The sequence below is a fragment of the Euprymna scolopes genome, chromosome 34 (assembly GCF_053919585.1).
Source record: "Euprymna scolopes isolate OS-2025 chromosome 34, ASM5391958v1, whole genome shotgun sequence".
NCBI lineage: Eukaryota > Metazoa > Mollusca > Cephalopoda > Sepiida > Sepiolidae > Euprymna > Euprymna scolopes.
In genome coordinates, this window is record NC_136515.1 from 3424596 (window position 1) to 3439807 (window position 15212).

The 15212-nt window shown below is 35.4% G+C and overlaps 1 protein-coding gene across 1 annotated transcript in view; it reads left to right on the plus strand.

Annotated features, from left to right (window-relative positions):
* The first annotated feature begins 12155 nt into the window (after window positions 1-12155).
* Window positions 12156-15212, plus strand: part of LOC145259087 (transmembrane protein 184C-like) — a 56467-nt gene continuing 53410 nt past the window's right edge. The window contains exon 1 of the mRNA XM_080116729.1: window positions 12156-12514. Within this exon, the coding sequence (XP_079972855.1) occupies window positions 12267-12514 (248 nt within the window). The 5' untranslated portion in view covers window positions 12156-12266. The remainder of the gene's footprint in view (window positions 12515-15212) is intronic.

Here is a 15212-nt window from a genome sequence, read left to right on the forward strand (position 1 = left end):
GAATTAGATTTGGTTAAATGTCATCAAGCTAAAAAAAATAAATAAATGCTAAAATAAATTAAATAAACATATTGGCTTTTATCGAGTAGGTTTTTTGTTATTTTTGCATAATTTGCATTTTTTTTTTCCGATTTGTTTTGCTTTTTTCAAGGTAGGTTTTTTTGTTATTTTTTGATAATTTGTATTTGTATTTTTTTTTTTTTTTTGTCCTTAGTCTGCGTCTGTTATCCGGTTTCGCCCGATCCGGGCTTGACAGGAAATCACGAGAATTCGGGTCAAATTATGCAAAGAGATTAGTTTATTTTTAACTAGCAAGCTGCCCGGAGTTGACCGGTTTTAAAATACACATAATTATATTTTAATTAATCTAGAATTCTTATTTATCATACATAGAAATTAACCGTATTGTTAAATCCCTTAAAAAAAATGAAAAAAAAAAAAAAAATCGACAGAAACTGAGACACGTGCATGTGAGTATTATGGTTTTTTTTTTAAATGTTTTTTCAAAATGTTTTTTCAAAATGTTTTTTCAAAATGTTTTTTCAAAATGTTTTTTCAAAATGTTTTTTCATTTCTTGTATTATTTAATTGGAATTAATTATTGAAATGAGTATTATTTATTAATTTATTTATCAAATTAATTCATTTATTTCAATTAATAAGTCCACTTCTTGTCAGTAAAAAAATAAAATAATCGAACTGAGATCGAAACAAACGTAAAGACAGTGAGTCGAGTGCGATAACCATTAGACCAGCTTGACACGAACTTTCAAAAGTGTTTTCAAACCTCATGAAACAGTTGACAAACATAAAAATCCAATGATCCCCACATACCAATTTTTCGCTTTTGCTATCCTTTTTTCTGGATGAAAGCCAATTAAAAAGTTTTCCACATATCTGAAAACCCTATATACCAAATTTCAAGTCTGTACATCAAAAATTCGTTGAGTATATAGGTTGAGAAGTGTTATCACACACACACACACACACACACACACACACACACACACACACACACACACACATACATCACTTTTATAGATATATAGATTTATTAATTACCATTTGATAATTTTGGGTGTCCACTCGTTTTTGTCGCCTTTGCATAACATCTAATAAAACCAAATATATCCCACATTGCCCATCCTTACGCCTAGCTGCATTGTTTTGAAATAGTTTGGTGCGATTCTGCATAGGCGTTTAGTCACATCTTTCATAATAATAAATGCCTTGCTAAATCTTGCTTCCATAATGGCTAAAACATGGCGTCTGCGGTACCAGTGTACAAGAATTCTGGTGAAAGGACTGACCCTCCTGCTCTATAAGTTTCCTTCCCCTCTTTGCTAAAATCTTTGAAATAGTTTGTGGGCTTGACCTTTACTCCTGATCTTAAATGGAACATGTACATCAAATCTGTTGCCAAGGCCGCTGGAAAAATGGTGGGATCTTTCTATCGATCCGGTAAATATCTCACTGCTGATGCTATTCTCTATCTATATAAGAGCCATTACATAAAAATCGATAATGAGAGAAGCTCGTGCAATGATGCAATTAAAATATATCGAAGGCAACCAGAACCCTTTCAGCTTACTTTAAATACACATCAAAGGAGAATTCTCTCTCTCTCTCTCTCTCTCTCTCTCTCTCTCTCTCTCTCTCTCTCTCTCTATCTATCTATCTCTATCTATCTCTATCTCTCTATCTATCTCTCTTTCGTTCTCTCTCTGTCTTCCTCTCTCTGTATCTATCTTTCTCTCTCTATCTATCTATCTATCTTTCTCTATCTATCTATCTTTCTCTCTCTCTCTCTCTCATTCTCTATCTATCTATCTATCTTTCTCTATCTATCTATCTTTCTCTCTCTCTCTCTCTCTCTCTCTCTCTCATTCTCTATCTATCTATCTATCTATCTTTCTCTATCTATCTATCTTTCTCTCTCTCTCTCTCTCTCTCTCTCTCTCTCATTCTCTATCTATCTATCTTTCTTTCTCTATCTATCTATCTTTCTCTCTCTTTCTCTCTATCTATCTGCCTTGACTTTAGATGCTCCATCCCCTCTCTCTGACGAACTTGCTTTAGTTGTGTCCCCCAATCAACCCAACAATCAACAAAATCCCAGATGCTTTCTATTCTAAACTGGTGTAATAAGGTCAGTTGGCAGAGAAAAGTCAGGAAAAACCTGTGGTGGGGGGTTGGTGGTGGTGGTGGTGGTAGTGGGAAGGAGATGGACTTAAAAGAGAAAAGAGGAAAAAAATAAAAACATGGTCAGAGATAGGTTAATTTGGGAGTCAATTTCTAAAAGCCATTCAATGCATACCAGCATGTATGAAGTTAAGCCGGCTATAACAATAATGATGATGATGGTGGTGGTGGTTGTGATGATGATGATGATGATGATGATGGTGGTGGTGGTGGTGGTGGTGGTGGTGGTGGTGGTGGTGGCGGCGGCGGCGGCGATGATGATGATGATGATGGTGGTGGTGATGGTGGTGGTGGTGGTGGTGGTGGTGGTCTTTCCCTGCCAACATGATGATAACAATGATTGTGGGGGGTGATGATGACGATGATGATGATGGTGATGACACTCGTGATGATAATGGTGGTGATGGTGGTGGTGGTGGTGGTGGTGGTGGTGGTTTACACTTAATGACTCTGTATTGGACCAGGATATAATATCTTAGCTCGCTACAAGAAAATAATGAAACGAATGGAATTGAAGGAAACAAAAACTCAATTGATGGATAAAGATAAACGTCATTTATTTACTGTTGAAAGAATGAATATTTTAGTTATAACATGTGTTCATGTCCGCTCATGTGTAACCAATGTTCGTTGCGGGACTGGTGTTGTAGAAAGAAATGGAAATGTGTGTTCATCTCACTATCGTTTGTTCGCACGTGGGAAGAGAAGTGAGTGTTGTAATGAAATTGGAATGATAGTCCAGCGTGTAGACAAAGAAGAGAATAGAGGGTTGACGCCAGTTAGAAGTCAGCTACGCGAAGGTGTTCTCAGGGACCAGTAGTAGATAGAGAGAGAAAGAGTGAGAATGTTGGCTTTTTGTCCCACAAGTGGTGTGAGGTACGCGTGTGCACGCGCCTGCCGAAACGGCGGCGGCTAGCGCGCCGACTAACCAACTAGGAGGCTAGTCTCGAAAAGGGATGAGCCGGTTGTTGCTCTTTCTTTTATACTCGTTTCCGGAGTGTCTTTTGCACATGTGTGTATTTCCTTTGAAAGCGGAAGTGACGTCGTCCATCTGTGTGCATACGTGCACGCGTGTGTGAGTACATGTGTGTACGTTAGCGTCTGTGTATATACACGTGAATGTGAATGTATGTACGCGAACGTGAATATACGTACGTGTGTGGACATGGGCGCGTATGTTTGCGTGTGCATATGTATGCGACAAGTAATATAGCTTGAAATGTGAACGCGTGTTTTTGTGTGAGATTTGAAAAGGTTCGCACAACTCTGAGTCATTTCTTTTTTAGGACAGATTTACGATTGACTAATTTTGTTTACTTAGCAAAGTCTTCATTATAAAAAAAGAAAATGTCGTTTTCATCCAGATATGTTCAATAAATAATATGCAGATATGCTACCAACCCTAGTCCTAACCCAACCCTAACCCTAACCCTAACCCTAACCCAACCCTAACCCTAACCCTAACCCAACCCTAACCCTAACCTCTGTTCCCAATTTATATCAGCTTTAAACAAACTAAGATAAATCCTGTTTCTTGGCTGTTCAACGTTTAAAGAAACGATGTCTTTTTCGCCAATCCCTATATGCAGATTAGATATACTCATCTTCAAGACTCTAATCACCCCCATAAAATTTCTTAAACCACCATTGTGCTGTGCGTTCTCCAGTGGTTCGGCCTAGCTTGAATTAAAATGAGAAAATCGTGTGAATTTGCTTTTTTCCATCTTGTATTGAATGTTCTGAAAAGAAGATATAATTGTTTTAAAACGATTGTAATTTAAACAATTAGATCTATCTATCTATCTATCTATCTATCTATATATATATATATATATATATATATATATATATATATATATATATATATATATATATATATAGAGAGAGAGAGAGAGAGAGAGAGAGAGAGAGAGAGAGAAAATAAAAATGAACAAACCGTATTATGTGTTCATCAACGTTTCGTCTTTATTTCGAGACTTCCTCTGGATGAATGAGATTAAGAAACCAAAAAATATACCATTACAAAATATTTTCATATTTATAAGTCTCGAAATAAAGACGAAACGTTGATGAACACATAATACGGTTTGTTCATTTTTATTTTCTCTATTTTGTCGGAATACTATTTCCATTATTTTCATCATATATATATATATATATATATATATCATGGGTGCCCGGCGTTGCCCGGGTGTTTTGAGGTGTATGCTGAGCAAAAAAAAAAAAAAAAAGGTCAATTTTTTTAACTTTGACCCCTATTATGACCCCTTAACATTTATTGTTTAGGGCTCAAATCAAGTTATTAAGTTAGATCCATGTCCAAGGAATCTATATCTCAGATTTCACGTGTTTAGACCCAAAATTGTAGGAGGAGTTTGGTAGAGTTCTCAAAGGTCAAATCGTTGAACTTTGACCCCTTAATCACCAAATTTCTGTCCGAAAACCAATCACATCGATTTTCCCAAATCTCAGTATCCTGTACATCAAATTTCGAGTCTGTAGACTTAAAATTGACAGAGTTATTGCGTAGGGAAATGTACACAGATACACAGATACACACACACAGACACTTTCACTTTTATATATAGATAGAAAAGTGACAGTGTCTGTCTGTTTGTGTGTCAGTGTCTGTGTGTGTACATTTCCATACGCAATAACTCTGTCAATTTTAAGTCTACAGACTCGAAATTTGATATACAAAATACTGAGATTTGGGAAAATTGATGTGATCGGTTTTCGGGCAGAAATTTGGCAATTAAGGGGTCAAAGTTCAACGATTTGACCTTTGAGAACTCTACCAAACTCCTCTGCCAATTTTGGGTCTAAACACTTGAAATTTTAGATGTATGTTACCTTGACATTTTAATATATATACATGGGTCAAACTTTTTAATATATATATATATCTTCATATGCACATAAAGTTATGAAAAGTATATAGGGCCTGAGCAAAGCCAGGCTGAACTGCTAGTATATATATATATATATATATATATATATATATATATATATATATATATATATATATATATTTTATGAACTGCTAGTGGTGTATAAAGTAAAGGTATTGCAATGAAAATTTATTTGAAAAGACATCATATGTAACCAAAATTTAAAATTTTGCAAGAACTTTTTTGTCAATTTGTCACTAGGAAATTGTAGGAGCGTTAGGAACAATTCTGAGAAAGAAAAATGGAAAAAAGACTAAGTGAAATTGGAATTAAAGGGAAGACTGAGATTATACAATGAACGATAATGCTGCAAACAGCTCTGATGCTGAGGATAATCATTGAATCCAGAAACTAGTCCACAAGGAAGGATTAATAGAAATTAACAAATAAATAAATAAAATTTTACTTACGTACATGTTGGTTTTTATTCCATTTCTTCTCCGTGTCCAAAGGTTGGAAGTTTTGCCATGTTCAACAGGAAGAATGTTCATTCACCGCAAATCTTGATCTACTGATCTAGTTTGAGGTCAGTACTCTTCAAATTCCAATTGATGCAGTTGATCCATCTTTTCTGTGGACAGCCTCGAGGATAGGAACCAAGGATGATGATGTTCTCAATTTTCTTAGGCTACACACACTATACGTTAAAGGTGACCGTACCAGCACAGTCTGCTCCAACAAAGTATCGCCTCGACACTGGCTAAACCCAGTCTAGATTTCAACAAATGTATATGGTCTCTGCCTGAGAGTTTCAAGGCACAGATCCAGCAGATCATGGCATGATTCGCTCGATCTGTGCTTGGAACGAAGATGTCATATTCCAAAAATTATGTAAATTGATTAAGCAAAAAAGGACTGTCTTACATCCCTATCTTGAAAAAATAAAACAACAAGAGTAGATAACTCCACAATGATTCAAACTTGCAGTCGGTCCATCTTTTTTATGGACGGCCTTGAGGATTGGAGCCAGTAATGACAATGCTCTCAATTTTCCTAGGCCACACAATATGATCCATGTGTTGAAGGTGACCATACCAACACAGCCTGCTCCACCAAAGGCACTGGCTAAAGCCAGTCTATGAATGTATAACGTCTCATCTTTTCAGTGAAAGTTTTGGGCTGGTGCATCTGCTACTAGTCTCTCGCTCCTAGACAAGGTTCAAAAGAGAGTCGTCAACCTGATAGATACTGAACTGGCATCTAAGCTTCAACCTCTGTCCCATCGACGAAATGTTGCATCCCAGTATTTTAATGGTGGATGCGCCGACGAACTACAATTCCTTGTACTCCCACCCATACACAGTAGAGATCCTAGATGTAAGAAAGCCTTCTACTTCTTCCCCAGAACTGCTAGATTTTGAAATTCCCATCCGGTATTCTGCTTTCCCAATTGAACTTACAAGTGTAATTTTTTTTTTTTTTTACACGGTGGTCACCACTTATCAAGGCCCGGAAGCCGCTCAGATAAGGGTTATTGCAAGTACAGTACGTTAGTGTGGAGATTTAATTAAGTGTTTACTTAAGAGGGTGGTTCATTAGGAATTTGTTAACATTGGACTTGAAGACATCCAAGTTGTAGTCAGGTGGGAAGCAGGCAGACGGAACAGAGTTCCACAGGCGTGCAGTTCTAAGAGAGAAGCTTTGTTCATGGAATCTATGTTTTGATTTAGGCGCAGATAAAGAGTGGGGGGAAATTTTTCACAGTGGATTCAGCTAGACAGGTGTTTTTCGTGAAGGATTGGCGAGGGGGGACCAGAGATTGGAGTTCAGACGAACACCTGCCATGGAAATAACAATAAAACAAGGATAGGCTCGCAACGTCTCTTCTGTGGGAGAGAGGTTGCAGGGTAGAGAAAAGGGCATCCCCCACTAAACCACGAAGTCTATTTTGTACTCTGTCAAGGCAGGATAGGCTGTTTTTGCCCGCTCCTGCTCAGCAATATTCCATCCTTGGACGTACTTGACTTTTATATAAATGTGAACAGATATCTTGCTGCTCAACTCCCTGCATAGTATTCCTGCAACTTATGTCCCTGATAGTAGCATCCTACATCAGAGTGGCACTGTGCTTTATTTGGGGTAAAAATGTAATAAAAAAAAATTGGTGGAGAAAAAGGCACAGATCCAGCAGATCATGACATGTTCAGTACGGCTTAATCTGACTATATCCTTAGATGGTCAGTGTGATGAAGAGGCTGAACAGGCAAACGGGGTCAAGGAGTCAAACCAAATCCAACTGGGGTTTTTTTTTTTTTTTTTACAAGGGTGTCACTACTTATCAAGGCCCAGAGGCCACTCGAGGATAAGGGTTAATAGGTATACATTAGTCATTGTGATTTTAGCATAGTAAACAGTGGGAATTTTGTAACTTGGATTACTTAGGGGGACGATTCAATTAGAACTTGTTCACATTGGACTTTTTCTTTTTTTTTTTTTAGGTATCAACTCATTATCAAGGCCAAGAGGCCACTCAAGGATAAGGGTTAAAGAGTGTACAGTAGAAATTGGACAATATAATAATCATTAGTAATGAAAATTTGTTAAATTTGATAACTTATATGGAACGGCTCATCAAGAACTTATTTACGTTAGACTTGAACACAACTATATTGTAGTCAGCCGGAAAGCAGGAAAACGGAAGACAATTCCACAGGCGTGCAGTTCTAAGAAAAAAGCTTTGTTCATGGAATCTACGTTTAGGTTTAGGCACAGATAAAGAGTGGGGGGAATTATTGATAGTGTTTACAGCTAGACGAGTGTTTCTTGTGAAAGTTTTGCGAGGGAGGACCATAGATTGAAGCTCAGTCGAACACTTTCCATGAAAATAACGATACATCAAAGACAAACTCGCAACATCTCTTCTGTGAGATAGAGGTTGCAAGGAAGAGAAAAGGACATCTCCTACGAGGCTACGGAGTCTATTTTGAATTCTATCAAGGCAGGACAAGTTCTTTCTAGCAGCTCCTGCCCAGATGTGGCAACAGTATTCCATCCTTGGACGTACCTGGCTCTTATATAGATAGAGAATTGCATCAGCAGTGAGATATATACTGGATCGATAGAAAGATCCCACCATTTTTCCAGCGGCTTTGGCAACAGATTTGATGTACGTGTTCCATTTAAGATCAGGAGTAATGGTCAAGCCCAGAAGCTTGTCAAAACTTGAGGCCTCCTGAAGACGAGAGCCATTCATTTCAATTGATGCCAGATATGGATCAGAATGCTGATGATGTAAAGAGAGAAGCTTGGTTTTAGATGCATTAAAAGTAACCAGCCACTCTTTTCCCCATTGTACTACATGCTCAAGATCAGAGGAGAGAGAATTTAAACCTGGAACAACGTTTACAAGGATTGAGTGCATAATGACGTGTCAGTGACGTAGGGACGCCCTCTATCCTCAAATATATAGAAACGTACATTTTAGTCAGTCAGTCAGTTAGTTCAGTTCAGTTAGCCGAGAGAGACTGAGCAACGTCGAGTAAGAGAACGAGAAAGTGGAGACACAAAAAGAGACAACGTTTCTGAATTTTTGAGATGAGGATTATTTATTCGTATTATTTGAAGTCATTGCACTACTGTTCTCATCTTGAGCGTGATTTTCACAACGTTTCGGTCGATGTAACCTCCAACCTTATTTAGGTGGATCTTATTGAACTCTGGAATGTTTCTGCCGAACTCAAGAATTTGGACAGAATTTCTATTCGATGAATTTTCGTAATTTTTGGATAAATTACTATTTTCGACATGATAATTAAATAAATATTGTTGTTTTCGCTTAAAACCACATATTTTTTTTTTAAACTTGATCTTTCACCTCTATCTTAAAAGCACCCAGTTTTTTTATTTAATTTTTGTTATTTTATAGGGGCGGGTGGGGGACAGATTCTAGACAAGACGTAGATTATGTACTTCCCTGCTACATATTCCTCTTAGTTAAAGAAAAAAGAGGGTACTCGTGCACTTTTGCCACCATGCTGAAATAATGTTATTATTTTGAAAGCCATTCTTAACATGGGGAGGGTGTTTTGTAACTATTCTGTGCTTCCACCTAACAATTTAATGATAAAGAAAGATGTTGTTAAGCTTGAATTTAACCTGAAACAAGTGAAGCATGCGTAATCCCCTGTGAGTGAACAGTGAACGGAGCATAAAAAAATGACTAGGTTCAGCATTTGCCCCCCTCCCAAACACCATTTAGCCCCAAAAGTCCCCACGGGACGTCAAATCCTGGTGAAAATGAACAAACGATGCAGTTTTAGGCCTTAACATATGTAAATTTGAGTTTCTGCACAATGCAAAAAAAAGGAAATGACTAAGTCCATCATTTGCCCCCCCCCTCATTTAGCCCCAAAAGTCCCCCAAGGCCTTAACATATTTAAATTTGAGTTCAGCACCATGTAAAACTGCTGAATAGAGATAAACAGAAAATTTTTGACAACTAAGGTAAAATAGTCCCAAAAACGGAGTGTTTTTATTGGTGCTCGGAAAACTCGTCCCGGGAAAACTCGTCCCGGGAAAACTCGTCTCCGGAAAACTCGTCTCCGGAAAACTCGTCTCCGGAAAACTCGTCTCCGGAAAACTCGTCCCCTTTCGCTAGGTAGGAAAACTCGTCCCGTATTGAATAAATATCGATTGAAAACACATTTTATGATCGTTCTTGAAGGAGATATTGTTTTTTAAAATAGACTATAGCCCCCCATAATATTTAAAAAAAATATTTTAACTTGTTTAATGTTTTTTTTTTTTTTTTAAATAAAATTGATTTTCTAAGTGTCCATTTTCTACCTTACTGGCTAAGTTCTTAGTGGTTTCACTTATTTTAAAGCGTTTATTATGTTCATACAAAGTTAATACCAAATTTTTTGGTTCTTATTTGAACGATGTTTTTTGGAGTCATAAAAACAATAATAATAAAAAACAAAACAAAAAAATTTAAAAAAATCAGGGAGCGATTCGATTCTTCGTTACTTTTTTTGTTTTGGTTTTTTAATTATGATAGTTTGTTTTTTTTTGTTATGGTTTTGTTTTTTCTCTCATACCAAATGCACTCATGCGTTATTTAAAATTATAATTTTATCAATTATCAACATTTATTGTCGTCCTGTCAAATTTTGCAAAAATTAACTAATAAATTAAAAGCGAAATATTTTTTTGGCGCGAGAGATGCCATGTGCTAACAATCTCTCGTTAACTCATTTTTAATTTTTACTTCAAAATTCTAAAATCAATCATTAAGAGAAAAAGTAATCACTAAATAAATTTATTAATTAATTTTATTGAAAACTCCGCTATCGTGTATCAAGAATATTTTTAATTTCATTTTTTGTTGGTTGTTTTTCGGAGGGAGATATAGTTTTAACCCCCCCTCTCTAAATTATATTTTAAAAATACAACTTTTTCGAATCAATGTGTACAGTAATACAAACCCTGATAGAATTATAATTTTAAATAACGCATGTGTCATTTGGTATGAGAGAAAACGAAACATAACAACAAAAAAACTATCATAATTAAAAAACCAAAACAAAAAAGTAACGCTCCCAGTTTTTAATTTTTTTGTTTTGTTTTTTTTATTATTGTTTTTATGACTCCAAAAAAAATCGTTAAAATAAGAACCCCAAAAATTGTAATTAACTTTGTATGAACATAATAAACGCTTTAAAATAAGTGAAACCACTAAGAACTTAGCCAGTTAGGTAGAAAACGGACAATCGATTTTATTTAAAAAAAAACAAACAAAAAAACATTAAACAAATAAAAATATTTTTTTTTAAATATTAGGGGGGGGGCTATAGTCTATTTTAAAAAGCAATATCTCCTTCAAGAACGATCATAAAATGTGTTTTCAATCGATATTTATTTAATAAGGGACCAGTTTTCCTATCTAGCGAAAGGGGACGAGTTTTCCGGAGACGAGTTTTCCGGAGACGAGTTTTCCGGAGACGAGTTTTCCCGAGACGAGTTTTCCCGGGACGAGTTTTCCTAAATTCTAAACCCTAAAATAGCCCCCTGGGGCACAACCAAGAGTTATCGTGAAGTATAGACAAACAAAATTTTATAGAAATCAGTTAGTTACAAATTTTCAGAAAATTTTATAAAAATCCAAGGTATCATTTTTTTGGGTTTGTATTACTGTACACATAGATTCGAAAAAGTTGTCAAAAAACAAATATAGAACAAATAAATGTTATCAAAGGCAAGATAAGTTACTTTTCTACCTAACTGGATATATTTTTTGTGTTTTTATTCAGTGTAACATGCTTATTCAGCTTGAAAAACATGCAGAGTTTACCGATGTATTGGAAAATTCAAGATGGCAGCCGATTCTCTCTCGGAGAGGGTACGTTTGGGAAAAGGTATTATAAATAATAAACTAGACAAAATACTGTTAGAAAACAACCGAATACATGTCAACTTATGTCACGGTAACATATATTGAGCGAATTTCTAACAGTATTTTGTCTAGTTTATTATTTATAATACCTTTTCCCAAACGTACCCTCTCCGAGAGAGAGTCGGCTGCCATTTTGAATTTTCCAATACATTGGTAAACACTGCATGGTTTTCGAGCTGAATAAACATGTTACATTGAATAAAAACACGAAAAATATATCCAGTTAGGTAGAAAAGTAACTTATCTTGCCTTTGATAACATTTATTTGTTCTATATTTGTTTTTTGACAACTTTTTCGAATCTATGTGTACAGTAATACAAACCCATTTTTTTTAATAAGCACAAAAGTGTCAATTTTAGCCATTTTAACCCGAAAGGCACCTCTGGTGGGGGGGGGGAGACATTCCCCAGAAAATCCGTTCTGTTACTTTTTTTTACTTATATCGTGTTTAATATTTGTGTAAAATTTAAAAAATTCCAAGGTATAGTTATTGAGATAAGTGCGAAGGGTGAATTTAGAGGTTCATTCTCTTTTTGTCGAGGGACACAAAACTATTTAAAAATAGCGCGGTGGCAAAAGTGAACAGGCATCAAAAAGAGTTATCGTTATTGTTTGTGAGTCATCGAGAGTTATCTCCCTTGGTCTGCGCTTTTGTGTCACTTCTCGCTTCTAATGATGTTTGTCTAAGTGCGTTTTATGGCCGTCGTGTTTTTTGTTTATGATGGATTGGTTGCAACGATGGAGACACTGGATCCGTCCGTTGGTGATGACCTTCTACGGTCTCTGCCTGCTTGTTGCCTTGCCCCTGTGTATCATGGAGTTGAACAAACACGGGGCCCAAACCCATGTGGAAGGCTGGTTCGTCGGTGGCTTGTTTGTGATGATGGCCCTCCCCATATCTCTGTGGGGGATTCTTCAACATCTCATCCATTATACACAACCGCATCTTCAGCGTCACATTATAAGGTTCGTATTTAATAATAATGAAAAAAAAAGAGTGTACTTATGCAAAGAAGGTTCCTTGATGAAATAATAACATTATTAAGAAGTCCATTCTTAACATGGGGAGGGCAGAGTGCTTTGTAACTATTCTGTACTTTCACCTCGTAAAACCTGAATTTAACTTGAAAATACTATGCTTTAAAAAATAGAAGGATACCTTCTCAGCAAAGTACCAAAAAAAAGATAAATTTGTAAGTTAGCATCCCGCCCCCCCCCAACAAAAATAGAGAAAATAATAATTTTCTTGCTCACACGCCCCTATTCCGAAATTGTCAATCGATTGCCTCTCTTGCGCCCAAAACAGTCGTAATTTAACAATTAATAATAATTAAAAAAAAATATCACAAAATCTTATTAAAATTTAGTTATCCCCAGGTTCCGCGTGTTTCTTTTCTATTTTTTTTTTTTTAATTTAACTTCTGGTTTCTGCCCACCGTTCTGCTTCACGATGAATTTGTTTATTAGTTTTAAAATATTCTTTTATTATGAAAAAAAATATATCCAAGTTCGTTTGCTTATTTTTAAATTAGTAAATATTAATCAGAAGGGACTTTTCCAGGGCATTCATCGTAAAAAGCAGAACGGTCAACAGAAACTGGAAGTCAACACGCGGAACTTTGGGATAATCGCGAAATTGTTTCGTTTTTTTTTTTTTTTTTTTTTTTTTTTTTTTGGACCGTTTAATATATGAGGAAAAGTCCATTGCTAACAACCAATGATCACGAATTCGGAAAAGGGGCACGTGAACAAAAAAATTCAATATTACCGGAAAATAATATTCTACACTTTTAGGCGATTACATGTGATTACCTTGAAAGAAAATTCGGGAAGAAGAAAATAAAAGGTTATATTCTAGTTTTTAGCTTTAAGATGGCTAAATTTAATTGTGATAATGTTGCGTGATCTTGAAACTAAAAACGTCAATATAAACAAAACAATTATTTTATTAATTTGACGCAAAAGTATCCTCCATCATTTCCGAGCAGTTAACTAATATTTTATCACTAACCCTAAGTCCGAGTGGTAATATCATAAAAAACAACACATAAGAAGTATCCTACTTTAAAAAAAAAAGGCACAGAATTTATCTCCCATAGCAAAATAAAAAATTAATTGCTAGAATGACCCAGAAATGAGGATTCGTTTTATGTTAAACGTATAAGCGAAACTGACCCCCCCCATTTAAATTTTTAAATAATTGTTTTTTTTTGTGTGTGTGTGTGTGTGCGCGTGTGTTTTCGGACAAGTTTTTTTTCAGGATGTTTACACGTAATCGCCTAAAAACCGTAGAATCTCATTTTTTCGTGAGGCGGGAGGTAACTAAGGTAATAATGTCAGCAATAGCAGTAGTCAGTACTTATGCAGTTTACGGAGCGTGCTGAAATAATAACGTTATAATTTAGAAACCCATTCTTAACATGGGAAGGGTATTTTGTAACTATTTTGTACTTTCACCTAACAAATTTAATAAACAAAAGATACGATAAAAGATTACATGTAACTTGGAAAGGTAAATTTTTACGACGTGCCTCAGCCTCAGCGTATTATAAACACCTCAACCTCCCCATGTTAAGAACGGCTTTCGGAATAAACACCCCAACCTCGAAAGCCGTTCTTAACATAGGAAGGTTGAGGGTGTTTATAATATGTACATCGTAAAAAAAATACCCTTGGAAATCCTATCTTAATAAAAATAAACAAGAAAAAAAATAAAACCAAACTTAAAAAATAAACTCTTTTTTTTAACAGTTTTCTTTTTAATTATTGTGTCCGTAAATAATTAACAAATCTCGTGACTAGCTGTTTGTTATTCCTTTAAGCGCACGTACGGAAACCTCCTCTGTAATTTTTTTTTTTTTTCGTTTTTTTTTCATTTTTTTTTTTTTTTTTTTTTTCAACGGATTATCAAATGGTCGTTAATCTACCAGATTATCCCAAAAGGTACCAAAAAAAAAAAAATGGGATTTAACATTTTAAGGGGTGCCGTTTTAAATATAACGTTCTAGTATGTCGGTCTCCCATTTTGGAATCCTTGACTTTTTTCGGCCAAATTTAGCAAATTTAGCTTTCCCCCCCCCCCCGTCAAAAAAGGCTTAAAAAGGCTAAATTTTCCAAATTTAGCAAAAAAAAAGTCGATGCTTCCAAAATGGGGGATCGATTTACTAAAACATTTTATTAAAAACAGAGCACCCCCTTTAAAAATATTAAATATTGATTATTTTTTATTATACATAATCTGTTAGCTCAGTGATCGTTCGATTATAATCCGCTGAAAAAAAAAAAAACGAAAAAAAGATGCAAATAAAAAATCCCTTCCATTAACTACTCCCCCCCCTTCTACCAATTTTAATCTTCAACTTTTTCCTTTTATTTTCTTTTTGTTTTACTTGTCTATACTAGAAGGAACCCACATCGGCCTGAATGTTTCCGATTGCGGAAATGACTGAAATAGTGTTTGATTTGAAAGCCGCGATAAATTTTGAAAAAGAAATATCATCTCCAAAAAATAAATAAATAAATAAAATAAATAAATTTGTAGATTTACTACCCGTGTTAACCTCACTACCATAAAAAATGAGATTATACGTTTTTAGGCGATTCCGTATGAACACCCTGAAAAACTTGACGAAACACCTCAGTGTTTTAAACTTTTTGCACACTA